Raw genomic sequence first — 27628 nt, forward strand, 5'->3', positions numbered from 1 at the left:
ATTTGTCATCTTCCTATATTCAATATGCCATTTCAAAACATGTTCATACTGAGCAAAAAGAGGCTAGATAGATAGCCTGTGATGTAATGGACCATATAGGTGCCAGGTGTATAAAATGATGTCAGTCCATAGACTGTCTGCATAAGGAATCATCTGGCAACTCACTGACACTTACTGAACAGTTGGAACAGGATTATAGGCAATTGTCTACTTATGTTAACCCAGGTGGTTCTGTCCAATTACCAAAGAATCGGGCTACTATTGAAAAATCTTGGTATATGGCAGTGTTCAGATCTAGCAGGGGAAGCTGCAAAGATAAAGCACATTGCTGCAGATACAGCTAGTTTACCTATGAATGGAGTAATTGCGAAGCAAAATAGTAGCAGAATTATTCTGCAATTAAGTATCTGTTTAGAGTCTAATTTTATTAAATGACCAGGTATTAATCTGACTTTCTGTGGAACTAAGTTGTGGAGTTTTTTTCCTATGTTGAGTCTACCAAAGCTTTTGCAGCAAATTTATCTATTTGTAACTTTAAAAAAACCCAATAAAAATAAAAAATACAGTGGTAGCAATAAAATGTGACTAACCCAAGTTAATTTAAGGTGATGAGTTACTGCCATTTTTGGCACTTTATAAGCATTGTTATCCCCAAATAATGGAACTGTATATCTTGTGCCCTTGACCTTTATAACTTTACTGTGGAAATGCTGAATATTAATTAAAAAAACCAACAAACTACTGTAGTTGACATCATAACATTGCTTTTCTAACGCTTTGGAAAGATTGATGACTTAAGTGTGCTTGTGTTTCTCGGCAGTTAATGAAGATGCTTTTTGAATGTCCTGATGAGCGAGTTGACCTGGAACTTATTTCTTTCTGTATTAACCTTGCTGCTAACAAAAGAAATGTACAACTTATCTGTGAAGGTAAGTGTACTGAGATTTTACTGTTTTCTTGGAGATGACAACGCTTTATACACACTTATTATCAATGTGTATGTATTTTTAAAAAATAAAATGCACCGTGTTTGGGTAACGAATACAAACAAATGGCCGTATCCTCACCAAAACTTGTCTTGGTGGCAGGAGTGACATTGAGTAGCCTCACATGCCACATCTTTCACATGTGCTTGTAGTTCTGTAAAGTGCACTGATGACATTATTGTGGGAAACTATGGCTGTACAGAGAGATCAAGGTTTTGTTCTATCTGATGCCTAAAATCCATCTTCAGCTTATCAGTGTTTCACCTCTCAGTACCAAATTAGAAACACAGTGGTGGTGTTTAGTTGCATCTTTCAAATTCTTTTTTTTAAATGAGCATGTTGGGTTCTAGTGTTTTGTTACGTGGCATAGATGGGTTCTTTACTTCATTCAGTAGCTCTCTAGGTTGCTTTTAAAGTTTCATGATTTTCATACTAAGTTTTAAGCAGAACGTGATTATTCAGTAGCTCTAATTTTCACTTGTGCTAAAAATTTTCATTATGAACTGTTGCGGTATATTACTGGACTTTAAAAAGGACAACTGCAATCAATGGATTATGTGACCAGCAATTCCACTTTAAAATTCTGCATAGCTCTGTAGAAGGGAGAGCAGGGAGATCCAGTTTTATATTAAATGTACAAATGAAATTCAAGCTAGTAGCACTTACTAGGTCGGCAAGGTGACCTTTTAGAAATGTAACAGTGGGACTTGCCTTTTACCATCAAGTACTTCAGCTCTGTGTATGTCTGTTATGTGTATTCCCATGTAATGATCTATATGGCTGGTAAATAATGTTTTAAAACCATAACAATATATTTATTCCATGGACTGGGGAGAGAAATCTCAGAGTTAATACCAGCGGCTGTGCTGCATCTCTGCTAACTGCACTTGATGATAGGATAGTGGTTTGGATCTAGAACTTTTTTTTTGTCTAAGAATAAACAACTAAGTACACCTTTAGCATTTAGTTATTTATTTGACTTTTTAAGTGTCCCACTGGTACATATGGACAAAGTGGTTTTTTTAGATAAGCCGTGGAATTTATACAGAGCAGGTCTTTTCTTTTCAACTTAAACTTGGAAGAAGAAATAGTTCCTGTCTATATTCCTCACTTTTCCTTTTAAACCTTTAAAGTTAAAGCTGTCTTTCTGTGTGTGCCTGTTCTCTTCCGAGTTTTGTTTATTTGGAGGATTTCCTAAGTGTTTGTTTCTTTTCAGGAAACGGTTTGAAAATGCTAATGAAGCGGGCTTTGAAATTTAAGGACCCATTGTTAATGAAGATGATCAGGAATATTTCACAACATGATGGGCCAACTAAAAGCCTGTTTATTGTAAGTACTATCTATTATCTAATGTGACCTCTGATTCTTCCTACTGGAGAAGACTGGCTTTGGAGAGCTGCTGTGTTTTGTCTTTACAAGGTGTCCAGTTTAGGTTTTCTTGGCTGTCATGGTTTGATTTATGTTTGGTTGTATAAGGCTATCTTGGCTGGTAGATCAGGGTTTGGATCCCTCAGTACAGGGAAAACAGATCTTAAGCTGCATCCAGTAAGTCCCTGTTCTAAAATAAACACACAAAAAAAAACCCCAGCTGCTGGGGTGAACATCATAACAATTAACAGTTATCCTAAATGTCTGCTTTTAGAGCTAGAGGGCAAAATAAAGTGGGGCTTTTTTTCCACTGTGCCAAATGTTTTATATAAGTGGATATTTAAAAATTTTGAATACTCAATATTCAGTTAGCTGCCTTTTCCAAAGAAGGGGGAGCAATACAATGTCCTAATTGTGGAAATTTTAAACATGCTGTTAAAATGAGGATTGAATATCAAAATTGTCTTAAAGCAGTATGGAATTAGTAAGTAGAATCCATGATTTCCCTGTTCATGTTGCTAGAAAATCTTATAGTTATTTCTTAAAATTTTTAGGAAGAGGACTCCATTACTCTTACTAACACAGTATGGTGTTCTCTATCTTCTTTCCCTTATTTTCTAACAGCTTTCTCAAACTGTATGTTCAGTAGCTACTTTTGGAACATCTGAACAAATGATCCACACCTCTTGAAAGTGAAAGGAAGGAGAGGAAGAATGCTGAAATGTTTTCTTGGGTTGTTCTTCAACTGAAATTGAAACTGTTATTAGATGTCCTTCTGAGAACTAGTTTTGATCTGAGAGTTGTGAGTTCTTCAGAATCGCAGATTATTCACCTGTAGTGTGTGTTGCTGTATTTTCTTTAGGATTACGTTGGTGATTTAGCAGCTCAAATATCAAATGATGAAGAGGAAGAATTTGTGATTGAATGCCTGGGAACACTTGCAAATTTGACCTTACCAGATCTGGACTGGGAACTTGTGCTGAAAGAGTACAAACTGGTTCCATACCTCAAAGATAAACTTAAACCAGGTCTGTCCAAAGTTTGGTTAGTCTTTCAAAGTAGAGTCTCTTGAAAAACAATTAAGAGTGCTCTTTTAGAGGAGAGTCTGTTTACCTTTGTAATTTGTGATTGTTTGGGGAAACAGAACACTGAAGAACAGAATCATATCTATGGATAAATACAGAACGAGATTAGGAATTTCTAAGAGGTAATACTTTCTGCCTTCTGACTTACCAGGTTCTGCAGAAGACGACCTTGTTTTGGAAGTGGTGATAATGATTGGAACAGTTTCTATGGATGACTCATGCGCAGCTCTGCTGGCTAAATCTGGAATCATTCCTGCACTCATTGAGCTTCTAAATGGTATACTGCCATGTTTGGCTCTAGGTCTTATTTTTCAGAGGAATTTAGTTGACATCTGTGCTGTAAGTGAATGCAGCATTCATTTTCTCTTGCAAGCCAGGGGTAGATGTTTTGTATATGAAAGGAGGAGCAATTACTCGGTTATTGATAGAGAGATACTGACTAGTGGTCTTAATAGATTCAATTTTTCCCACATATCAACAGCTCTTGCTGCAATCTGTAGTCTTTCTACTTGACTGGAGCAGGGAAGAAAACACTAGTTTTGTGTTATCAGGTGAAATCTCATGCGTAACACTGAACCGTCTAGCTGACATGTAAAAGCTGCACTTGCTCTAAGCATCAAGAGCTTCTAGTTGTGAGATCTGAAATTGTGGTGTGTGGTTTCTTCTTTTTTTTTTCCTTGCAGCTCAGCAGGAGGATGATGAGTTTGTCTGCCAGATCATCTATGTATTTTATCAGATGGTCTTCCATCAAGCCACCAGAGATGTCATTATCAAGGAAACCCGTATCTTTTGAAAGATTAAATATCTAGAATTGCAGCACTTAATTTGCCATCACTTATGTTTGGCCTATATTTCTCTTGCATAAACCTTCTGATCTCAGAGGTTTCTTTGTAAATGGTTTATTTCACCTGAAGAAAAAAATCCAAGCAGCCTAGGCTTGTAGATGGACTGCAAGATTAGTAGTTAAGGTTAAGAGTTAGGTTTGCTTTGAAACAGGGAGGGGCATAGGAGGGGGATCACTGGACCAGATGACCCATTAGTTCCTATCCAGTCTGATTTACTGCATGAATTTGTTTTGCAAATCATAGTCCATAAGTAAAACTTACATAGAGCATAGCCATTGCGCTGCACCTTTATATATGTATTGCGTAGTCTGAAGTTATATGCATTAAAATACTTTAATAGCGTTTTTCTTCTTTCAGTCTGGACAACATAAATAATGCCTGCTCTGTATTTTTTGCACACACAAATTTGCAAATTTGTTCTTTGAATTTTATGTTTCGCATAAGTATCCCATCTTCTTCCCACTGTGGACACTTCGATTTCTGTTCCTGCCTTTCCTCTTTCTCCTTTTTCTGCCTGTCTGTTGATGCCTGAATCTGTTCTTTGCTTTCCCCATGTCATGGATTTGTTAAATTCGAATATTTTTAAGGGTACTTGTAACTCCTATTCAGTCTTTACTACTTATTTTTTCAGTCACTGCTGATGTCGAGGTCATTCAGGTGATACAAAAACTACAGATAGTGTCACTAGCTGTCTTTATAGGCCTTAACTGAATGTTAAATTTTATTGAAACATAAAGAATAGGTTGAATGGAGCCCTTGTAGAGATAGCAGATTAATGATTGCTTTGCTAATAATACAAAGATTACTTCTTAATGTCCTCTTTCATTTAACCTCTGTGGAATATCTGAGAAGCCATTTGGGATGTTGTTCTCTGCCTCCCATTGAGACTCCTAGGTGGCTAGCTTTGAAAACCAAAAATAATTTGCATGTCATTTTATATATGTAATGATAAAGCACCAACATGTGAATAATGCTTTTCTGACTCAAAATGAACAATAGTAGTATTAATGCTATCATTTTCGGAATAGATTATCCTCAATATTTTTGAGGCAGATGCATTGGAAACTTTTTTTTTAACAGTCTCAAAAGATTAAACCATTTCACAAAATATGTGCCTTTTGGGCTAACACGTTGGGTGCATGGATTTCCTGTAACAGATCAGAATGTTTTTCTCTTTGTAAGGGACATGTAATATTTCAGCAATTTTGAAAAATATTTGAAGGAAGGCTGCTGAACTTAGTATGTGATGAAAAATTCCTGACTATGGTTCGTAATGAAATTTGTAGTTGGAAGAACACAGGGATGTGAAAAAAAAAAAAAACAAACCAAAAAAAACCCCAACAGTTTTTGTCCTTAACAGTTTCTTTCCAGAGGCTCCAGCATATCTTATAGACCTGATGCATGATAAAAATGCAGAGATTCGCAAAGTTTGTGATAACACTCTGGATATTATAGCGGTAGGTCTGATGTTTTTTGTTTGTTCATCTGTCCTTAAAGAACATCTTTACATGAGATGATTCTAAAATAACTAAGTAAGCAATAACTTGGAAATCAAGAATATTGTTCGTGTGCAACTTCCTAATCACATAGGTAAAAGGTAAGTTTTCATGGGACAATGACAATCATTAATCTAGGCTATGTAGCAAACTTCCAGAAAATGCATATATGCTTGGCAAATTCATACCCGTTAGTTTTACGCTACAGACACTTTTAAAGAGTGCTTTTATACTTAAATAAATTAATCATATTACATAAGTATGTCAAGCTTTCATTATTTCTTAGTTCTCCAAACAAATGGCTCTTGTTACCCAGCAGCTTTTTATTCAGCTTTTGTACATTGCCTGATGCCAATATTTGTTTCAAAACGAAAATGTGGGCAGTGATCCTGAAGCTGGTTGTTTTCTGCTGGGGGAACATTCAGTGTAGCACTGAACTTTTTAATATTGTCTTCAGCTCTTGGATAGGTTTCCTTTAGCTACATGGCTTAGTTTGTCCAACTATACATTGATCACAATAAACTTCTTGGGACAGTTGTTTTGTATTAAACTACTAACTTGGAAAAAAGAAAGAATACTAAATTATGAAGTGCTGTTGTGTTATCGGTTCTTATAACATGTATAATCTGCTTCTGGGGATCCTTGACTGCAGCAGCATTAGTATTTTCTAGCATGTTCTTCATTGAAGTAAAGACATTGTGAAACTAATTCCACCTAAAAGTTGCTTCTGGCCTTCTGTTGACAAAAAGAAATGTCACCATTTTGTAGTGTCTTGGGAATGTACAGACTGTGCGTCCTTTTGGATGTAGAGTAGCTATAATGAAATCCAGTCTTACAGCCAAAGAGAACTTAAAGGCACTGCTCTAGACTCATAGTTGACTCCCTTAATGCTTTTTGTATCATCTGCTTAGTTTCTTCTGTAGTTGAATTAAGCATATTGCAGCTTGCACTCTGAAAGATTTGATACAGTTGACCTAATCTATGCTGCACAATACTATAGTCTGTTTTGGCTTTTTCTGTTATACTCATTAGTAATGTCTTCTAACTTGAAATTCATCTAAGAAAAAGTAAAATGACGTAACACTTTCTGTGTTGGAATTAATTTTATCTGGCTCTGGTTTTGCTTCATGAAGGTATGGAATGACAATTACGCTCCACTAGTTAGTGGCAGAGTTGGTGTTGACGTCCGTTAAGGGCAAGATTTCAACCAAGATGAGTTTGTACTTACTATTTATGATGGACGTCATGTTCAGCTTACCAAGATCAGCTATTTCCAGGGACATCTCCAGTGAAAACAGTAGATTCTTGTCTTCTGGGTGAGGCCAGGCAATCCAAGTGTTCTTTTACCTTGGGGCCAGTACAGTTTCCAAGTGTCTCAGGTGTTGATTTCTTCATATGGGGGAGCTTTGCAGCATGATACGCAATAGCATCTAGGTACTGAAAAATTTTGTTAGTGATATTAAGCAACATATATTTTAAGAATCAAGAAGAATAAACACATTAAGTCATACCTTTATATTCAATATTAACATCTGAAGTAAAACGCATTTGGCTTTTTTTTTTTTCCCTCCTAAGAAGAGGTATTCTTTATGCTAGCTGTGAGTAAATGAGGAGTGCTATGATAATGGATGAGAAGGGCTTCTTGATGTCTTGCAAAAAGCACCGAGCAGGACTTCTATGACCTTGAGGAAGAATGAAGGGAGAAAATGATGTGGTACTGTTCTTACTGGTGGTGGGGGAGAAGATATCAAGCACATACTGAGAGTAGTTTGTGTGGTGGTAAATTACTTTTTTCTTTGGTTGTGGAGCAGCGCCATACTTAGAATGGTGTTCACTGGTAAATTAGGAGAGTTCCCTTTCTGAGAAAACCCATTATCTTGCTGCTGAATTATAAATTGCATAAACCATGACCAACACCATGACCCTGTGGGGGAGCACTATATGCCCTCTTTTCTGGAAGGCTAATCACTAACTGATTCCTTTCTTGGCAATGTTGTGAGCTGGTTATGCTTTGTCTCCCAGTACCAAAAAATCACAGGCAAAAAAGGCAACAAATTCTGGACGGTGGTGGCAGAAAATATGGAACAGTAAGTTATTAGGACCTCAGATCTCGGTAGGTGTTTTGCCATTCAGCTCAGAGGATATGGTAAAGCAGCCTGCAAACACCGAGGTGTTTGGTCGTGTGGCAATTCTACCCAACTGGTGCCTTCTGAGGTGTCTGAACAGACATAGTGTCTAAGGTTGAAACTTCTTATCTGTGCTAAATCCACACAAAGAAAAACTTAAGTTTTCAGTCTTATTGTTCCGTACATGCTGACAGGATTAGTTCCTCTGATGATGGAAATCAGAAACTAAATGTTGGAGAATAGAGATTTGAAAGTAATTTCTTCTCAGGGAAACAAATGCTTCTTTCACTCATCAATAAGCTCTATATAGTGTGATTGAAATAACACTGAAGAAAATCAGATGCCTTATAAGCCTTAGGGGAGATATGCTTTCTGTAGTAAAGTAATTGTCACAGAAATTATGGAAATGTTACACTAGTGATGATTTGTTTAATATAGCTTGGCTGTACTCTGCCATTGATGAACTGAAACAGATGTGCTGCTTTAGCATAGTATGTACTGGGGAGTCTCAGCTTTGCACTGCTAGAAGCAACATATCCCTTTTGTCAAAAAGAAAGTCTGCGTTGATAATTCAGGAATGCTTCAGTCTCCTGTCATGTGCAGAGTCTTGACACCAAGCAGCTCATTTAGTGTACATGTACACCTAAAGCGGGACAGGTCCCGCCTGGAATCAGCAGCTGGTGTAGGAATCTCAAGCAAATAAAGTTCCCTTTTCTTCTGCCTCAGAAGCCTGGACACCTGCCACTCAACTTGTGGAAAGAAATGTCAGCTTGATCAAAATGGCTTTACTCTGTTCACCACAGACAATATTATCAAGAGCTGATGGGGTTTTAATTTCTTGGGTTTCTCATTCTTTTTCTGCTCCTAGGTCAGTCTTATTGCAGTTAAATGATCTTCCTTATTTATTCAAAGGATATATAATTAACCATAACCAGATCCTTGGGCTGTGTAGTCTGAGTCTTCCCCCTCCCCCATTTCCCCCCATTTTCCTATTCAATATTTTTACAGTTCTGAATTCAGGCTTGCTGTACCATCTTGTTTCTCTTATGTTCAAGAACAGATTGTTTCCTGCAGAAGTAAAACATCATCTAGATAGCTACGGCGTTGTCCACTTGTTTTAGGAAGGGCCTCATGCCTAAGGTGTTTTTTCAGCTCTCCTTCTTTGCCCCAAGTATTTGTAATGAATGCCAAATACTTGCCTTGTGTGGAAGGCTGTGGTAATGAACGGGCTTGCATCTTTGCATGTTAGCTAAGTGCCGTGACACACATCCTCAGTGTTGGGAATGCTGGAATTTCACGTAAGAAGCAGGAATGTGCTGTGAACCCTCAGTGCTCTGGGGTTTGGGGCCAGCTGTGCAAGATGTTGGCCAGCTCTGTTAGAATCAAGGAAGAGCAGACCATAGGGATTTGGTGTGGGCTTTATTTGAATAGGCAGTGTACTCTGAAAATAGATAACCTTTGACTCCAGCTTGGTGTCCTCTTTCCGTGAAGGAGTGCTGTAGTCACTCCAGGAAATAAGGTTCTCCCTTCACTTGTCAAGACTTCCCCTTTCTGTGGTGTCCCTTGTTCCCCTGTTATCCTCTTAACAATCATGAATACAGCGAAGTGGGCAGAGAAGAAATGTGGGGCTGCAGGCTCAACTGCTGACATATGTTTTCACTGATCAACTTCTGCATTGTTAAATTAGCAATCAGTCAGCTTTGGTGCTGGTAGCTTACAGCATGTGCCCAGCAGGAAAGGCTTCACCAGGACTAGAAGAGTAACCTTGCTGCAGGCAGCATTAGATAGAGCAGGCATGTCCTGATTGTTTTTTGTCTTCACATAAACCCATCTTGGACAGATTTCCTTCTAGCATTGGTGCTTGCTCTTTGCAGTTGTAAGACTAGGAAGGTGAGCCAAACCACTGATCCGTGTTACTTTGATAACAGCTTGCCAGTTCTCCAAAGGGAGGGGGGGAAGTTTCTTTCTTCAGCTACGGACAATATAGGAATTCTGTGGATGGTATGCATTTTAGCACCTGAATTTAGGGGGCGTGAGTGTTTACTCTTTGCTCTGCCTTGTCATTAGTTCCATATCACAGGTTCCTGTTGGCTTCCCATCAGAATATATTTAGTGATGAACCTGATTGTGAAGAAGTGGCTGTGGGTTGCACAGGTGTAAGTGGTAGAGGGGATTTTTTTTTTTTTTTTTGTCTGTGAATGAGCCCTTGGGTGGTACTTACTCTAAGGTCTAAGGTAGGTGTCGTAGACACCTGCAAAAGGTGATCCATAACATCTGTTTCTCCTCTTGGTTTATAGAGGCACATAGTTCAAATGACAAGCCTAACTTTTGGATAGCTAGACAAGATAAATCTTTTCTTTCTTAAAAAATGGTTAATTTAACCTTTCCTATAAACTGTATGTTTTAGGGATGGTTAAATAACGAAGAATGTAACATATTACCAAGTACAGCCTTGAACATAATGAGCATTCTACTTACTGTATAGCAGTTCTAGTTTAGTATGAGGAATCACATCAAATGAACCCTATTACAGACCCAATTAAAGGGCAACCACATTAAAGTGAAAAGGAAAATCTGTTTTTCATCAGCTGTGAGAGAACACAAAGCAGATCTGTGTAGCTCTATGTTATCCTATAGTGTGTTAATCAGATACAAGGTGTGACGGAAGCCAGTGACAAAGGGGACCCCTGATAGGGAACAGACATGCTCTGATAATAGGCCAGTTAACGCTTCATAATATTTCAATGGTTCAGTAGTAAACAAAGTTGGAAGTAGAACTTCAAAAAGGATGGCACATTCCTTGCAGAGTCGAACCATACATCTTCTATGACACTTTTGGATTTATGGAAACCGAATGTTAAAAACAGTGATGTCAGGGAGCTCCGGAGAGAATAAAGTCAACCTTCAGGATTCCTCCTTTTATGTTTCTGAACATGCAGTATTGGGGGGGGGGCAGGCAGGGGGTTGGAGAATAGGCACATTCTGTCCACCTTCTTGTTCTCCCACCTACCACTTTTCTAGTAGCCTGACATGTAAAAGGACTGGAGGGCACAAAACTATATTTGCATCTCCATGATGTTTAGTTTTCTGGTTTCATTTTTGCAGGAATTCCTTAGTAAGGAAGGTGTTTTTCATTGCGTTCAAAAAATAAAATAACCCAACCAAAACTAACAGACCCACACAAAATAATAAAAAAAAGTTTTTAATAGCTCAAAATATAATTGCTGGAAGACATGCTGTGTTTTAGGGAATTGTTTTGCTCTAAACTTCTTTAATTTGGTTTCTTTGTGCCTTTTGGCTCTAGTCCTACATTTACAGCTCTTCTTCCATTCTGGTGTTATTCCATTAATCACTTACCCAGTGGTGTTTCTGCACATTTCTGTGGAAAATCTAGAGAGATATTTCTGATCTAGGAGTACTTAAATGAACTTTTTTGTGCTGAGGTTATATAAATTATTCTAGATTAGTGCAAATCATCCTTTTCTAGGATTGCTGCCAGAATGAAACTCTTGACAAAACTGATCATCTATTTAACTCTGGTGCAGTCACTTCTTTGTCCTTGTTGGTCATTCACAGTGAAATGCAAGGTACAAATATAACAAAATAGCCAAACCTCCTGAAGAGGTAACTTGTGGTTATTTTTTCTTTAAGGAACGTGCAGTTATGTTCAGTCTTAGCAGCTGTTAATTTGCCATTCTGTTGCTAACCCTGTTTTCCAAAATTGAATGATCGAGGTGAAATACCTGGGGGTATTAAGCCTCTTAATGGGATGGGAAAAGTAGAATACACAGGAATATTCTGCCCTGTTGTCATTCTCTGAAGAAAAAGTCCATTGGGCTCAGAGAATGTTAACTGATTATTTGTTTTTGTAGAAGGATAGAAAAAGTTCATGTCTACTTGTGACAGACATTCAGCATGTTCAGACAGTGGTGTGGAATGAAACAGCCATGTCGGGCAAGTGGGGTTCGTTTAGGGTTGTAACTTTGGGAAGATTGTTTTCAATCTGTGTTTATGGTAAACGTGAATTAGGTAATTTAGCTGCTGGCCTTTCTGCTTTTGAGAACTTTTAAAGATAAACAAGGTAATGTGAAAGGGATTCAGCTTTCCCACAGATTAGTTTAGTTTGCTCTGTGTTAAAACTGTTTATTTTCCCCCACTTCTTTGCAATCGTGATTTCTGGAGTAGTTTTCTTGAGACTGTAGTACAATTTTTGGCAGTCACAAGGTGTTTCTGTAAATCTTGTAAGTTGGTCGCAACTGCTGGAGGCTGACATAATAGATAGCCCACCGTTTAGCGCTGGCAGATGCAGTAAAGAAGATGTTTCCAAGATGCTGGTCAAATGTCATCATTGAAAGTCATGCCTTTTTTTTATTAGTCATTTTGTAAATCTTAGTGATGAGCTTGCTTTTTCCAGGGAAGCTCTTGTTTTGCACTGTTATTTCTAGCCTTTCCTTTTAATTGAGTGGAAGCGAGGGAAAAGATCAAGAGGCTAAGAAATAGCATGAGATGTTCTTTTCCCAAACATTTCCAAACAGTGTGTGGCATAGGTATGTGTTCATTGGTTTGGGGTGTCTTGTTTTTTCTTCCTCCCTCCCTAAGGTTGCTGCATTACTATGTGGCTGACAAAAACCTGGAATTTTGCTTGAGGCCACTAGGCACTGAGAATATCTATAGGTCCCACAGATGATACCTGCTCTGTGTATGGAAGTTATGCAGGAGACCAGGTTTTGAGCAGGATTGCTTGTGTGCCAGGATGGTATGGTGGTGAATTAGAAAGGTCTAGTTGAACAGAGGTGGAATTGGAGAAATGTAGAATAATGACACAGACTGATCAGAACCCTGGACTTGCAGGTACTTGCATGAGTGTCACATCAAAAGGGAGTTTACATTCTGTTTTAAGCTAAGAGAAACAAACTTGCCATTTCTCCAAGTAAAACAAAGTTTAAAACCCCACTGCCACAGGATAAGGGTTTGTGGTTGCACAATACGAGATGATTCCCCCATGAAGTCTTGGATGCTCTAGATGCTCATTAGCCATGTCAGAGAAGCCTCTGCCAGAATGACGGGGCCAGCTGGTTTTTGTGTTACCGACCAGTCAGAAGGGTGGAAAATGCACAGGGCAGAGAGTGTGTTACCTGTGTCAGGTTAATAGCAGTGAAGACAAGGCAGGTTGAATATTAAAGTCAGTTTAAATGCTGCAGTTCCGTCTGTAGGGGTTTCTGAAGCTTAACCTGAACTACTCAGCCCACTTACTCTGTCTTCACTGATCTTTCTTGACCTCTGATTATGGGCAGATCTACTCTTGCACGTCTTGCTGGAGCAGTTTGAGAAATTACCACTTCTGCAGCCAAGGCATTGTCACTAATTGTGTGAACACTCTTCATCCCCTTCAGGGCCAAGTTAAACAGATTTTTAAAACCTTAAACTACTCCAGCTAGATCTCCAAGGGAAGTCTGTCCAGATCATGTGTTAACCGATGTGAGAGTTGAAGTTCAATTTTTCTCACCTTTGCGGTTAGCTTAGAAGACAACAAAGTGGGACCTGTTCTGCGAGGGTATTTCGTCCCAGAAGTAGAAACACTTTGGTTATGAATGTTACTCTTGTTCATAATCCTCTGATTAAAAAAGTACTAACCATGGTGCATTATTTGTGAATCTTCCCAAATTGATAACATCTGGAGATTTCTGATGTTGAGGAGTTTGCTGTAGTTAGCTGTGCCCTATCTTTCCAGTAATATTGAGAAACTGACTATTATCCGCAGGTCTGTGCTCCCTCAGTGGTAATCAACAGCCCACGTAGGCTGCTGTGTTTAGAAGAGCCTTCTAAATAGCTGATTGCAGCGATCGTAGACTGTTGCTTCCTTTTGATGCTCCTTTATATTGAATATCAGATCACTTGAGTGCAATTAGGCTGTAATCCAACTGAAATTTCATGCCTACATTTTATTTCCGTAGTGGCTGGAACCTATATCCTGTTTTCCTCAGCTTTCTGGAGAAGTTCCTCTGAGATTTTTAGTTTTGTATCTTGGATTCCCATATCCTCTTTATTACAAATGTTGTGTACCATTTTTGTGGGTACTTGATATTAAACATAAAAAGCCATTATAAAATTTGACAAGTTGAAAATTAAATCCTGTCTTATTGGAACTCGTGAAACAAAATCAAGACTTTTTGTTTTATCACAACCTTCTTTTGTTGTATTTTCTAGTAACTAGTTGTCCTATTGAATGCTCATCTAATGAGGGTGTAGAAGGTACTTGGCCAGTGTTAGTAATTAATTACTGAAATCACCCTGAAAATTGGCAGTAATTGGCTCTTCCTGTTAAACCAAATGAGGAGACTATGATGACAGAACTTCCCTGCTCAAAGCAGGAGTTTTTTCTGGATGACATAAGGTTACAAACCATGAGAGAACGATTGTACTGCTGCATGTACAAAACCAGAATAATGCCTAGTGCTTGCAAAATAATTCCCTGGTTTGCTCCAAGTACTCTGCAAACTGAATAGAGGATTTAAGTCACTGAGCCCTGAAACTTGCCTATTTTGCTGACATGCAGATCGTCTGCCATTTCCTGTTCAACCAAGCAGCTTTGTCTATACCTCATTCTAAAATTCTGTGGGGTGATTTTTAACAGGAATATGATGAGGAATGGGCTAAAAAAATCCAGAGCGAGAAGTTTCGATGGCACAACTCTCAGTGGCTGGAGATGGTAGAGAGTCGGCAGATGGATGACAGTGAGCAGTATCTGTATGGCGATGATCGTATTGAGCCCTACATCCATGAAGGGGATATTCTGGAAAGACCTGACCTCTTCTACAACGCAGGTAAGGCAGCATGTATTAGTGTTCAGGACTGGGATTGTTACCTCTGTGTTTGGAACGGGAGCTTGACCTGGGGCTGTAGGGAGAATCCCCTGACTCGGAGCAGTGGGACAGCTACCCTTTTGTGTCACTGGGAGCAGCACTGACATGTGCCAGCCAGGATGGGCTTGTCCTTGTCAGGATATTAATGATGGGTTGAGTACTGTTTGTCAGTGATCTTAAAAAGTGTCGCACGTCTTCAGAAAGATGAGTAGACCTATCAGAGAGCTAATGGACCGTGACAACAGATTTGAATAAAGATGGCCCAGCCTTGTTCTTCACACTTATTTCTTGTGTCAAAGCTTCTTTGCTTTGCAAACACAAGCCCTTTCTCATCCCTGTTAAATTCACAGATATGTGATTTGATGTTGAATTTCGTTCTGTCTCATGTGTTAGTTCTGTAATGAATTTTTATTGCAGATCTTGATGAAGGACTTTAGTTGAGCCACATCAAACTTGTAGGTTTCTTAGCAAAGGCAATCATTCCATGGTTTTAATCTAATCTGTTTGTATGGGTTTTGCTATCATCTATCTAGGGAGGTGTGTGAATCTCCTTTGTAAATAATTTTTTTTTCAGTTCCTCATATGACAGAGCTTGATTACTTGACAATTTGAAGTTAGCTTAAAAACAAAAACAAAAAAAACCACCCCAGAATTATTCTTAAGAGTAGTAATGTTCTTGTTTGAGATTAGTGCTAAGAAATTTTCTAAATAAAAAAGGCTTCTCATCATTTTGCTTAGTCCTATTAGTAGTGCATAATGGCACAGTTCTGGGGGATCTCGGGTGGCATCTGCTGTCTGTCTCCTTTCATAAAGATTTTGTAGTTCCTAAGAAAATAGAAGTTACCATACTGGATTAAGACACTGATGTATCTAGTCCAGTATTCCCAGCTGTTTCAGAGGAAGGTTAAAAATCTCTGCAGGAGACAATCATGAAATAATTTGCCCACCGGATAAATGTCTTCATAACTTTTCATAACTAGGAGTTGGCTTATGCTCTCAAACTTGTGGTTTTATATGCTTTTCAAACTCCTGGATGACTGTGTGTGCATGGATATATTTTTTCTAATTGCTGGGTTTGAGTATGTGTTTTTTATTTTCCACAGAAGTGTCCAGTCCTTTGCTATGAAGCATGAGTCACAAAACTCTGCGACTCTGGATGCATTTGCAGGAATAGTAATAAGAAAAACAAACCCACTGAAACCCATAAGCTTTACTTGTAGTTGCAGTGAGAAAATAGTTGTGCGAGATCTCGGTAGCATTTCAGAAATTATTCTCAAAGGATATAAGAACTTAGGCATTCTTTTTCTTCTACTTTTAATTGCATATGTCAGCCATAGCAACTTGCTTTTTTAGTGGTATGTTTTTTCACTTTTGATTCCTGTAGCTTTATCTTGCTCTTCTAGACCTACAAGGTTAGCAGTATGAGCCATGTGTGGTATGGTACCAGGGTCCTTTATTACATCAAGTCTCCTTTAGGCTACCTAAATTAAAGATGTGCCAGCGTGCCTGTTGTAGTCTCCCCATTACAGGCCTTAATTATAAACCTTTGCTTATTTCATAGGGCCACTTTTTTTTTTTTCCCCAATTGTGTGAGCTAGAGATGGAGTGGCACCAGTAATGCTGAATTTCCTGGCTTTTAATCATTTATGTTACAGGCTTAATGTTATTTGAACAAAGATTTTTGTGTTGGAATTGATATTTGACCAGGAAGGAGAGGCAGATTTCCAATGATATGTTCTGCAGATGTTTGAAAAGTGCTTTTGTTTTCAAAGGCATAAGAGTAGGTGATTATATTCAAAATACAGGTTCACTTCTCGGGTTCCTTCTGACAAGTGCCAGTAAGGTGTGCTGGATTTATACTTTTGAGATGTGGCCAGAGGGGACATAATATTCCTTTGAAAAGGCTATGGATTATTGTACCAATCGGAGTAGGCGTTTGGGTTTCTGAAAGACAAAGAATTACTTAGTCAAAGAAATAACAAAAATACAAGTCTTTGTGCAGTCGAAATTATCCTATATTTCAATTTGATCATTTTAGAACTGACCTGCACTGATGGCAGCTGCTCAGTACAAGTGCCTCCTCAGCAGTAATAGTTCTTAAGTTCACCGATGGCAAGATGAATTCGTTATTGCAATGATACACCAGCATCTCTCTTGCATATTAATTTAAACCTACATGAGAAACTGGGTAGAATCTCTGAAGTTACCTTTGTGAGCTCGGTGTCTCTCTTGTTCTGGAAGTACATAACCCTAATTTATGTTGAAATGTACATAACAACAGATGTCCTTCAACTGTGTAATGATATTATATGCAGCTGATGCTATCCATGTGCATTATTCATTTTCCCATAATTCATGTGAGCCATAACTCTGAGTGTTATGGCTTGAATGTTAACACTCTTGATTGAAGACACTTTAAGTAGTGGTAGCTCTAGCCTCAGAGTTAAAAGGTAGTGCTTCCTTTATTAGTGTAAAGATAGATGTTGGGTTTAAGTCCCTCTGCTTTCAAATAAGTTTTAACCAAACCTGACTGTTTAAAATACAGGCCCCTAAATTGATTGATCTGAAGTGCTGCAGGTATGAAAGTGCTAATGTTTTCCCTCACTACTTTTCTGTGAAAAATACGGAATAGGTGGTGAGATAAGAAAACCAGGCACAAGTGTTGTTAATAGCCATTTCAACTTGCCTTCCTCTTCTTTGGTCGTTTTACATCCGTATGGTATCACAGGGCCCTTGCGTCTCGCTGAACATGCTGAAAGACAGTAATACAGATCTGCACCAGATTACTTGCTTGTCAAGGAGTACTTTTTCACATACTGTATACACATGTATACAATTAGAATGTAGGCATGTACAGCTATCATATGCTGCTAAAATGTAGTCTGATCATGGCTAGCATTTTTCATTTACAGTCTTGCGTTGTATTCAGTCACTTTTCTGTGAGGTTCTACCTTCTAAATGAATCTGTGGCACCTCATCAAATGTCTGTTAGAAATGTAGATGTGTCAATTCTGTTCCTTTTATCATTTGTCACTATATTATCTTCAAAAAACGTCAGGTAAATTCATAAAGCACAGGGAGATTTGTTTGAATGCCTGAGTAGTCATCTCTAAGCCCTTGTGTCTGTAAGTAACTTTCCACTGCTTCCTGCACAGGCAGCTTTAGTAGTTTTGAAACCACAGAGGTTAAGCTATGTGGCCTGTGACTCCCTGGATCTTATCTCTATTTCTTTAAAGTGGGATGGCATTTGTAACTTCCTGGTCATTGGGAATCTCTCTCTCCTTTCTGCTAAACTATTAAAGTATCAGTCTGAATGTACCTGTTGCTGCCCTGTTTTTATTGGGATGCTTTCTGCGCTACAAGCCTGGGATCATTTTCATACAGTAATGGAGACAAACCAATGTAGGGTCTGTTTTAATGAAATAACTCATTTTATCTGACTAGACCTAATACTAATTACCAAGTAAGAACCGTGCCCTTTTAGTATTCACAAGAAATGTGTTTTGTGAATGGGAACAGGAAAGAGTTAAGCTGTGCTCTCATTCAGCTGGGGTCGGTTCAGTGATTTCGCTTCAAAGACACTCTGGACTTAAAACTGATGTAACAGAGGGAAATGTTAGCCCCCAGTTTTCTTCTCTTCCTTGCAAAGCAAGTGGAGACTGTGAAGCCTTTAAGGAATACTACTGGCTTTACAGATGTCTCCATATGCTAATGTTTTAATACAAAGGAAGCAAAAGAAAACTGTAGCCCATGTTCTTCAGAGGATATCATGTGGAAAGACCACCTTTCAGGAAATAGCTAGAAGACATGAAAATATGGGGGAGATGAAAGAAGTAGGTTTGAAGTTGCTTTCCTGTTTTTCTCAACCAGTTTTAAGAGATACAGTGGTGAAGGGTGGAGTCTGGTCAATTTAGACCTTTGCTGCTTTTCTACTTCTGTGCTGCTGGCCCAGATTGATGTTTGGCCCCTCTCATTACCTTTCCTCTGGGCTCGCTTTCATGATGGGGCAGACAAGATGAGTCTTGATAAAACCTTTACAGGTCTGAGGAATAAGGGGTAAGATAATATTTCCTAGCTATGGCTTTTTTCAGGGTATTAGGCTGAGCTACTTGGTGTCCCAGTAAGGTTTTTTCCTTGTAATAGAAGTTGCTGGTTTTCATTATTACTGTTGCTTGACATTTCTCCCAGAAATACTGCAAGTTGCTAATGAAATCCTTAGGCAAACCAGGACAGGTTGCATTGCCTGCTTACCCTGAAGTCATGTTCCTTCATAACAGTCACTGTATCTGTCATAGATGGCCTAATAGCCCCTGATGGAGCAGTGAGTCCGGATTTCTTCAGCGATTACCATCTTCAGAATGGAGACCTCGTTGGGCAGCATCCCTTCTCTAGCAGGTAGGTTCCTCTTTGTGAGGAATGCATATTATCCAGTGATAGCTATTCAGGTTTCTTTATAGGGCTATGTTTGTGGAGTTCAAGAATTGTCACCCTCATAGCAGCGGGAATGGTTTACGTCGAAGAAGTAGGTCTAGTCTGTCTGCTGAATTACATGTTTCTTTTAATATATTAACATATCTGTTATAATACATTATAGCTTTCCAAAAGCTGGAGGATAGAAAAGTAAAACTAGAACACACAACTAACTACATGTTATGACTCGAATGCTATTTAGATTTTGTTGGGAAATACCTAAGAGAAGAGAGGCTTGAGATGCTGATTACCTGGAAGCCTTTTGTCTCCAGTGGTTTAAAATTGTTAAAAATCAGCTGCCAAAACTATTTCTGTGTGCTTGGGGGTTTTTGTTTGGTGTGTTTTTTCCCCTTAACCTTAGTCTTGCGAAGGTATTCTCAGTTAGATTACTGAGGGCACTTTGAAAATTTGCTAGACAAGCAAAATATGTCAGCTTGACTTTTGGGAGATGTTTCTCTGAATTCACCCTCTGGTCAGTGACCGCTCCTTCTCTGAAAGTCAGCAAGCTCTTCCAGTTTGAATTTCTGAGCAGACTTCTCCCATGAGTCAGAATAGAAAGACGCTTTTCAAAGAACGAAATCTTTGTAGATCCTGTAGCATTTAGGAAATGCCTTTTAGAAAGCATGAATTATGTACGCTCATTAGAGGAAATACTTCAAACACTTTACAGTCAAGGTACAGAATTCACTTTAACAGGATGCTAGCTGGACATGCCCAGCCCTGTGGTTGAAGTTGCTTCTTTCCAAAGGAAGGATGTTGTTTTCACCACTGCACTGACTTTAGTCACCATTTGTAAAGTATGAGTAATTCACAGCATGTATGGCTGAAGTAAAAAAAGATTTTTTCTCCCTTACTTTGACTTCATGTAGTTGTTAAAGGGCAGTAGATGGTTACACTTGTCTGTTTAATCTACCTGTGATGCACCATAAAGCTGAACATTCAGCAGGAGTGGAATGTTGGTAACATTTTTAAGAACAAATTCAAATGCTTAGATCAGGGGGAGAAAAAAAAAAAGTAGGACTTACGGGATGGATTCCCTTGAAAAAAGGAAGTGTTTATACTCCATAAGGATCAAGTTCAGACTAGCGTATTAACCCTTTGCATGGAGCCTGTGTTTGGGAAGGGAATACTGGTGCTGATTGTTTCCAAATGCACAATTTTCATTTCAGAGCGTGCAGGTGATAGTAAGACTCCAAGAGTAGCACACAGCTCAGACTTCCCTCAGTTTCTCTATGTGACTTGACCATTTGCAACTTTAAAATAGACGCACAGCCCAGGAGATGGCAGATTTCTGTATTAACCAGAATAGTGTGTGGGTATATGGTTGCAACAGTCCTTGGGAGGTGGGGTGAAGGGTATAGGGTGAAGCTTGCAGACTTCTTTGTTTCCAATAAATGTAGATATTGTTTCAGTCAGGATGCTCTTATTTTGCCAGGAAGCTTTTGGCTGGGGGGAAAAAAAAAATAGTCTTGAGTGTTTTTGGGTTAAAGGTAAAGTAGATCACTCGACCTCAAATTTCAGTCCCGTATCAGAGGGCTACATTGGTAAACTGCTTTTTAATCTGATTGTATTCTAACTAAAATGAGTAGCAAAATACATCTGGTGTATACCTAGTTAAAATAAGTATTTGTAGAATTTTCTTGTAATGTCTTAAGGCTTTTTGGAGGCTCACCTCAAGAAAGAAAACAGAAAAACTGCAGTTTGGCTAATGACAAACTTGGTAATTACCTGTTGACGATAGCTTCTGTAAATATTCCAATTTCTCATTAGAATTCTGTTTTCTAGGAAGACTTTTTTCGATATGATTGCTCCACGGATTTATCTGCAGTCCAGACACACAGTCTAATTGGAAACAGTGTGGACTGCTGCAAATGTTCTGTCCTATTTGTAACAGAACAGGACTGAATTGTTTGATAGAATAGATACTGGCAGTCGAATGGCGAATCCTCATTTTCAGATGGGTGTCATTATCGTTTTGAACTTCTTGGCGCCAGCAGCCAGGATTTCCTGATGCTTAGAGCTAATGTAAAATGCATTAGTGCTCCAAGGCATGAGCTGTAGAATTGCCAGTCCCATGAGTTTGGAGAAGTCAGACCCTCCCTTTTCCCAAATTTGAATTGGTGTTGGAAGGTAAAACCATACGTGCTAGAGAGCCTAATTAAAAATAATAGCAGCAAGTCAGGGCACTTTTTATGTGTTATATAGTGTACATTTCATCCATACCAAAACATAATTCTAGGGTATTTTTATGCTTACAGTTTAAAGCTAACAAGAACCTTATGTCAAGGATTTATTTTTAACCAGATCCAGCTTTTAATAAATCAAGATTTTTGTTATAAAAATGGTTCATTTTTCTATTATTAATATTTGAATATGTTTTCAGAAACTGTTTTTAAGGAAAGCTGAGTTACGATTTGCTTAGACAACTAGCAAGTCAGTCCATTGGAACATTTTTTGGTCAGGTCAAAGAGAGATGACCTAACAATGAGTAGATGCATATTTTTGTGGGGTTTATTTATGCTTTTTTTTATTTGTTATACATTTATTTGTTGTGCTTGTGTTGTCTGGCCATGGCCTCTTGTATTAGGCTTTTTTATTCTGTAATGGAAACAGTTGTTTGCTAAGTAACAGGGTAAATTCTGAAGGAGTCTCTTCTGTCATTTAAGACCACCCTGTGAAATTTGAGGTAGGTGACAACCATGAGCTGACTTCTTGCTACTCAGCTTTGAATAATTTAATCCTTTCTTCACCTTTCTGCTTTCCTATGAGATGAAGACGTAGGATGTATTACCTCTTTAATTTCTCTGAGGTTATTTCCTATCCTTGCAACTTGCTCGGGCTGGATCAGGACTTCCCCTTGCCTCCAGGAAAGCCTGACAAGTCAGCCAGAAAGACTTATATTTTTAGTGCCTGCCTGTCACTGAGAAGCTGATCTAGTGTTGGTGCCCCCAGTGCGTTACCAGGGCTTAAGTGTGTTCTGGTCACCAACTTCATTTTTTGGAGTCAAAGAAATGGATCTGTGAGAGGTTTTCAAGGACTGCAACTGAACTCAAAGTTGCCTTGAAGATTTTCACTCTAAACAAATATTAGATAATACCTGTGCAAGGGAGCTCAGCCTACACCAGCTGGCATATATCAGATTGTTACTCCAGTTATACTGCATTGAGCAGATAGTGGAAACCAGGTGCTTCCTTGGTTGTAGGATGCTAATTCCAGCAGAGGTTCAGGGCAGCCTCTGCTGTTGCAGTTCCACCACGTTACATCCAGGAAGATTTAGGGGAATTGGAACAGCAGCTATATCCAGATGTGCAATCAGTGTGGTGGCTGATGTTCCTGTAGCCCAGCAGGGATAACACAGCCGCCTCCTGTGGAGTCCCTGTCCCAGGAGACACTGGACCTACATACCTGGACCTACTGCACAGTCTTGGATGGTTAGGGAAGTCTTTTTTTTTTTTTTTTTTTTGAAGTCAAGAGTAAAACGGGAGTTTAAAAAAGCTAAGGTATTTATAGGCACCTGCACTCACAGAGTTAGTGCATAGCAGGTTTTTTTCCCCTATAATTTTTTAAGAGGGAAGCATGAAGTAATAGCGTTAGCAGTAAGAACAGCTATAGATCTGGTGAATTAGGTGGAATATCTTAGGCGCTGTGTTCTTCAAAGACGTTGCCTTCCCTTCACAGAGTTTCTTGGACTTTCCTTTGAAACCCAGAGACTGACTACTGTCAAGAGTTGAGGATGCTACGTTGCATGATCAAGTCCTGCATCATGAAGTACAGAACAACTTTGAGGGGAATTGTAGAAGTATCTAGTCCTAAATTCAGCCTGTAGATTTGCTTGCGTGCTTGCTATTCTGGACATCTCCTGAAGCAAGGAGGGATAATTGTTTCTGGTACATGTCAGCATAAAGAAAAAGCAGCATGTAAGTGACGACCTGGAAAGCTGCCATTTTTCTAATACTGCCACCCTCACTATAGGGACCCAAGGCATTGTTAGAAATGGAAATGCTTTGTGTCTGGTAATCTAGCTTGTGTGTCTGTGCAGCTTTAGTTTACAACTCTTATTTCTGAACTGTATTCTTAGTGGAGTTGAACTGTTGTGTGTATGAAGTCTATAAATAGAATTATTTCAGAATACAATGTACACAGAAGTGGTGATAAAATACATAAACAGCATCTCTTGTTTTCCTCAAAGGTTTGGAGCTGAATGCAAACAGATTGTAAGGTATGTTTTCTATTCAGCAGAAAAGACATGGCTGAGGAGGTTGTTTTGACAGCTTGTATCCAGGTTTTTTTCATTGGCTAGGAAAAGACTTTTGTGATTAGATTACCAGCTTTGAATCATCTTACTGTCTTTCAGAAGCAGATGGGCATTAGGCAAAGATTTGAAATTTTCATCTGTTATTAAAATCTGTATTCAAGGCTCCTGGTTCTGATAACTGTTAATATAGAGTGAAAGTTTTATGATTCTAGCAAACAAAAAATCCCTCACCTTTTGGCTGATGTGATGACAGTTTAGTGTCTGAGCTGCAAGGGATAAAGACCAGCTGAAAGACATCTTCAAGAATATAGGGTCATTTATAAAATTTTAATCATCTTCTAGAGACTCATTACTTTCTTAAGACACAATCATAATGATGATGGCTAAATATTTTATAATGGAGAGATCCACAGTATTTTCCTTACCCTTTGGAGAAGCAACCATGTTTTAACCTTTCCCAGCTATAACTAGATAACGGTAAAAGCTAAGTGCGAAAGTCAATTCTCTGTTAATATCTTCATCAGAGTTCGCAAATCCTCTCTGTAGCTTTGGAAAGATGAATAGTCAGGAATGCTGGAGCTAGCCAGAACTTTTTTTTTTTCTTCCTGAGGAAGTTTTCTTCAGTACAGAATCCTTTAACCTCATTATAAAACGTAGCAGAGCTGCCATTGCACAATCTTCGTTTTCAGTGAGACAAGGCGTTTCTGTGTGTGCGCTGTTCCCAGCGTGTGCACTCACATCTCCACTCAACAGAGCGGTTGAAGCGTCTTCCCAGGAAGCAGTGCGGTTTGGCATGTCAAACCAACCCAGTTTTATGGGGTGACTGTCTGTCTCTGTCCTTGGTGGGACATCTTGCCTCTTGCCTGGATTTACAGCCTCACACTGTAGCTGCGTTTCTTCTTTTTGCCATGGCAGGTCATTGTGATATTTTGTGAGCTGAGTTTATGGAGCCAGGACCTTGCAGGCTGCTCTGCATTGCCTTCAGTTAGGCTGTGTCTGGTGTTGGCAAGTAACCATTAGCTGTTGTCTCGAGCTGACGGGAACTGCGCTGGTGTGGGCTTCAGTAACTTAATACGTGGCCATAGGTCCTGGTGGGAGCATGGGGAAGATTGTTGCTGTGACTTAGCTTATCTCTAGCTACGCTACCCACATGCCATGTCTGCTTGTGCTAAAAGCCCACATTGAAAGGCAAGAATAGTCATAACCACAGGCCTTTTTTGCTTGGGTACCCTGATGGAGATCAGATGTGAATTTCATGGTGGAGGGGAAAGACCTGGGTCCGTAGCCTTCCATTCCTTCTGACTCCTGAGTGTGGTGTGAACTCCCAGCTGAGTCACAGCTGAATAGCTCCTGTTCAGGGCTGGTACAGGAGCTGCTTTAGGTGCTGGCAAATGCCTACGTTGTGAATGTTTGTCAAAACGTTTTCAAATGGTTGTACCTGTAACTTATAGCCTACGTCGACTTTTATAGCTGTCTTCCATGTAGATCCTCATCTTCAATTAGAAGCAGTGACGTGTTGTACTTCTCAAGCATTGAAGTTAGGGTTTCGTCTCTTCCTTGCTTTAGTCTCTAAAGCCTACAGGATATATTGCTGATATAAGGAACCTGCTTCCAAAGGGAAGGGCTGAAGGAGCTGGTGACCTTGCTATGGAGTATTTCTCATCCACGTTGTATTTTCATTAATTCGCACAGTATATTTACAAGTTTGAAGGTTCCCCTCCCAGCCTTTCAGCAGCTAAGTGCGATCTTGCAGGCTGTCTCTGAAGGTGACGAACTGCTCTGTTAGCAGACAGTAAAAGCGAGCTGCCTCAGGCAACCCCTTACAGCCATCAGTGGCAGAAGAAACTTTGTTTCATGGTTCTTGGAAAGATTACTGTAGATAAAAACATGTTATCATGTGGGGTCTGTGCTACGGGAGAACTGAAAGTATCAGTCTCTTTCCTCATCATTTGAATAGACGCAGTAATGCTTTCCTGTCTTAGAGGTGGACATATGGTGAGTGTAACGTCTCTTAATGGAAATAAAAGCTAATAGAGTGTAAATAATTATCACAATGTGATTCTACTTTCAAACATTTTACCATAGTGGTATCTCTTGCAGTTCTGTGCGTTACTTTTTGTTTTCCATACTTAACATTTTATTTTAAAAACAAAAAAACCCTCTTTTGCCTTTGCAGTATGTTCAGCAGAGCTGTATGCAGCTTCTACCATTTGGACACTATTTAATTTGCATTTCCCAAGAGAATCAAATTAGGTTTTATTAGTAAATCGGGCCTATAACCTTGTAGGCAGGTTTTATTAGTTTATCACACATCAGTATTAGCAAATTGTAAATCCCACTGAAAGGAATTTGAAAAGGCCTTAAAGCAAAGCTCAGAACCAATGAAGTTTCTGGAGACAAATAAGGGGGTTTATTTTGGTGTTTGTTTGGGTGGTTGGTTTTTTTATCCCACAAAAATGTTGTTAGTTTTAGAATCTTTTTTTTTAAAAAAAATCATATTCTGTTGTCCTAACTGTCTAGACGTTTAGTTTTAAGGAAGTTGAACTGAAAATGATCAGGAGGATTTCGCTAAACTTCTGATAATGCTCTATATGGCTTGACATAACAGAGATAAAGCACACTTCTCATTTGGACACTGCAGCATTTACTGACTAGTCACGTGCCAGAGGCAGGTAAGTTTGGTTTTGTTCATCAGTGCCTGTTCAGGTGGTACATATGCTTGGAATTAAGTTCTTATATCTAAAACATAGTGATAAGGAAGTAGGAACTGCTGTCTTCTGGAGGGTTTTCATCACAGTCTGGGACAAGCTTATTGAAAGACTTCACTTGATTTCTGTAGATCCTGGGTCATGGCCTGAATCGGAATTCACTGTGTAGTTGTTTTCCTTCGGTACTTAAATGTGGGAGTGATGCTTCCAGAACCTGAGTGCTTCATCACCAAAAGCTTTTGAATGCAAGCTTGAATTTCTTCACGTCTACTTCATAATAATTTGTTTCTGCACCAATACTAAATCAGTTACCTCTTTCCTTTTTCCATTTGTTTTCGGTAGTGGTTATATTCCCCGTTAGTTGTCACTTCAGTAGTTTTTTCATGCTGTTTTCTCAAAGCCATGTGTATAGAAATTAAATACTGCAACCCGATCATGTTATAACCCAGTCTGGGTGTCACTAATACGATTTTTGACCAAATTATGCTGCTATGATGTGGGCAGTTACTGTAGTGTTTTTGAAGACCAAGAGCCTGATTATTCAAGGGCAAGATTTTTCTCTGACCCTTATTCATCAATGAGACTTCCCCAGGGTTTGGAGAGCCGTGCGTACCGCACCATTAAAGGATGCCTGTAATTTGGGAATATCCAGATGAGAACAACGTTCTCCGTATCCAGTATTCTACGTACAGCGACTTTTTTGTGTGTGCTTGGGTGCTGGCTTATTATTACTCTCTTCTTAATTATTCTGCACTCTTGACCGTATCAGGAGACAATTCCAAGCAACTCTCGTTGTGTCGCCCACCAAGCAGGCCATGCCCACAGTGCAGTGCACATCCCTTGCACCAGGGAGCTGATAGGCAAGACGGGCAGGGAACCAAAGGCAAGGAGAAGTTACTCATCCAAAGTCAGGTGCTGGAGCCTGGAGTAGAGCCTGGAGTAGAGCGGTACTGCTCAGCCATGCCCCAGTGACCGGACCACACCACCTCTCCAAGGTGTGTGGTCCGTGATGGTGAAGGATCATGTTGCACTTGTTTCGTTTACTGTAAGAGCTGTTTAATTGCTCTGAACAATTACACTAGTATGCTAGGAGATGAAATAGCTTGCTTGGGAATATTTTAAAGGTGCCATTTTTTCAGCAAGTTGCAGATGCTGCTCGGGAAGAGAGTCAGCATTGAGGTTTTAATGCACTTCAGCTCTTTTGGAATATAGGATACTTGGGCCTCTTTCACTTGCCGTCACTTCTTTTACATTTTTTAGTTGCTTTTTATTTTACTGTATTCCACCTGCAGTTGGCCTCGTTTAACCGGCATGGTTTAGGTGGCTATTAAGAATTTTAAAAGAATACCAAAATGCCGTAGTATTTAGCTCAAGTCCTTTGGAATGTCTTACCAAAAAAGCCCCCAAACCTGGGTCTGTCTCTTCT

General features: G+C 39.2%; 1 protein-coding gene across 2 annotated transcripts in view; it reads left to right on the forward strand.

Annotated features, from left to right (window-relative positions):
- The window catches only part of KIFAP3 (kinesin associated protein 3), a 71189-nt gene that overhangs the window by 32292 nt on the left and 11269 nt on the right, over positions 1 to 27628 (forward strand). Inside the window, exons 12-20 of one of the 2 annotated variants that reach the window (XM_056356063.1) lie at positions 821 to 929; positions 2203 to 2315; positions 3217 to 3382; positions 3591 to 3716; positions 4123 to 4221; positions 5656 to 5741; positions 14541 to 14730; positions 19065 to 19164; positions 22918 to 24233. In XM_056356063.1, coding sequence (XP_056212038.1) covers positions 821 to 929; positions 2203 to 2315; positions 3217 to 3382; positions 3591 to 3716; positions 4123 to 4221; positions 5656 to 5741; positions 14541 to 14730; positions 19065 to 19164; positions 22918 to 22939 — 1011 coding nt within the window. In that variant the 3' untranslated portion in view covers positions 22940 to 24233. Of the gene's footprint in view, positions 1 to 820; positions 930 to 2202; positions 2316 to 3216; positions 3383 to 3590; positions 3717 to 4122; positions 4222 to 5655; positions 5742 to 14540; positions 14731 to 19064; positions 19165 to 22917; positions 24234 to 27628 lie in introns of those variants that run through there. The other variant, XM_056356062.1, reaches the window with a different exon arrangement.

The sequence above is a fragment of the Falco biarmicus genome, chromosome 11 (genome assembly GCF_023638135.1).
Source record: "Falco biarmicus isolate bFalBia1 chromosome 11, bFalBia1.pri, whole genome shotgun sequence".
Classification (NCBI taxonomy): Eukaryota; Metazoa; Chordata; class Aves; order Falconiformes; family Falconidae; genus Falco; species Falco biarmicus.